At 73.4% G+C, this 357-nt stretch overlaps 1 protein-coding gene across 1 annotated transcript in view; it reads left to right on the top strand.

Moving 5' to 3' along the window:
* Positions 1–7: 7 nt before the first annotated feature.
* The window catches only part of NPR2 (natriuretic peptide receptor 2), a gene marked incomplete at its 5' end in the record, with an annotated part of 10,640 nt that continues 10,290 nt past the window's right edge, over positions 8–357 (top strand). Inside the window, one exon of the mRNA XM_010569874.1 lies at positions 8–326. Within this exon, the coding sequence (XP_010568176.1) occupies positions 8–326 (319 nt within the window). The remainder of the gene's footprint in view (positions 327–357) is intronic.

Here is a 357-nt window from a genome sequence, read left to right as displayed (position 1 = left end):
GGCGACCCCCGACGGGACGGTGGCTAACTTGACGGTGGCGGTGGTACTGCCGGAGCGTAACGTGAGCTACGCGTGGGCTTGGCCGCGCGTGGGGCCGGCGCTGAGCCTGGCGCTGGAAGCGCTGGAGCGGGGCGAACCGCCGCTCTTGCCGCGGCCCTTCTCGGTGCGCGTCGAGTTTATGAGCTCGGAGCTGGAGGGCGCTTGCTCCGAGTACGTGGCACCGCTCAACGCCGTGGACCTCAAGCTCTACCACGCCCCCGACGTCCTCTTCGGGCCGGGATGCGTCTACCCCGCCGCTTCCGTGGGGCGCGTCGCCTCGCACTGGCGGGTGCCCCCCCCTCCCCGGGGGGGGGGGGG

The sequence above is a fragment of the Haliaeetus leucocephalus genome, unplaced genomic scaffold, assembly GCF_000737465.1.
Source record: "Haliaeetus leucocephalus isolate CR32 unplaced genomic scaffold, Haliaeetus_leucocephalus-4.0 Scaffold278, whole genome shotgun sequence".
In the NCBI taxonomy this organism is placed as follows: Eukaryota; Metazoa; Chordata; class Aves; order Accipitriformes; family Accipitridae; genus Haliaeetus; species Haliaeetus leucocephalus.
The sequence above is the reverse complement of the archived record's forward strand: the minus strand, read 5'-3'. Positions and strand labels throughout refer to the sequence as shown.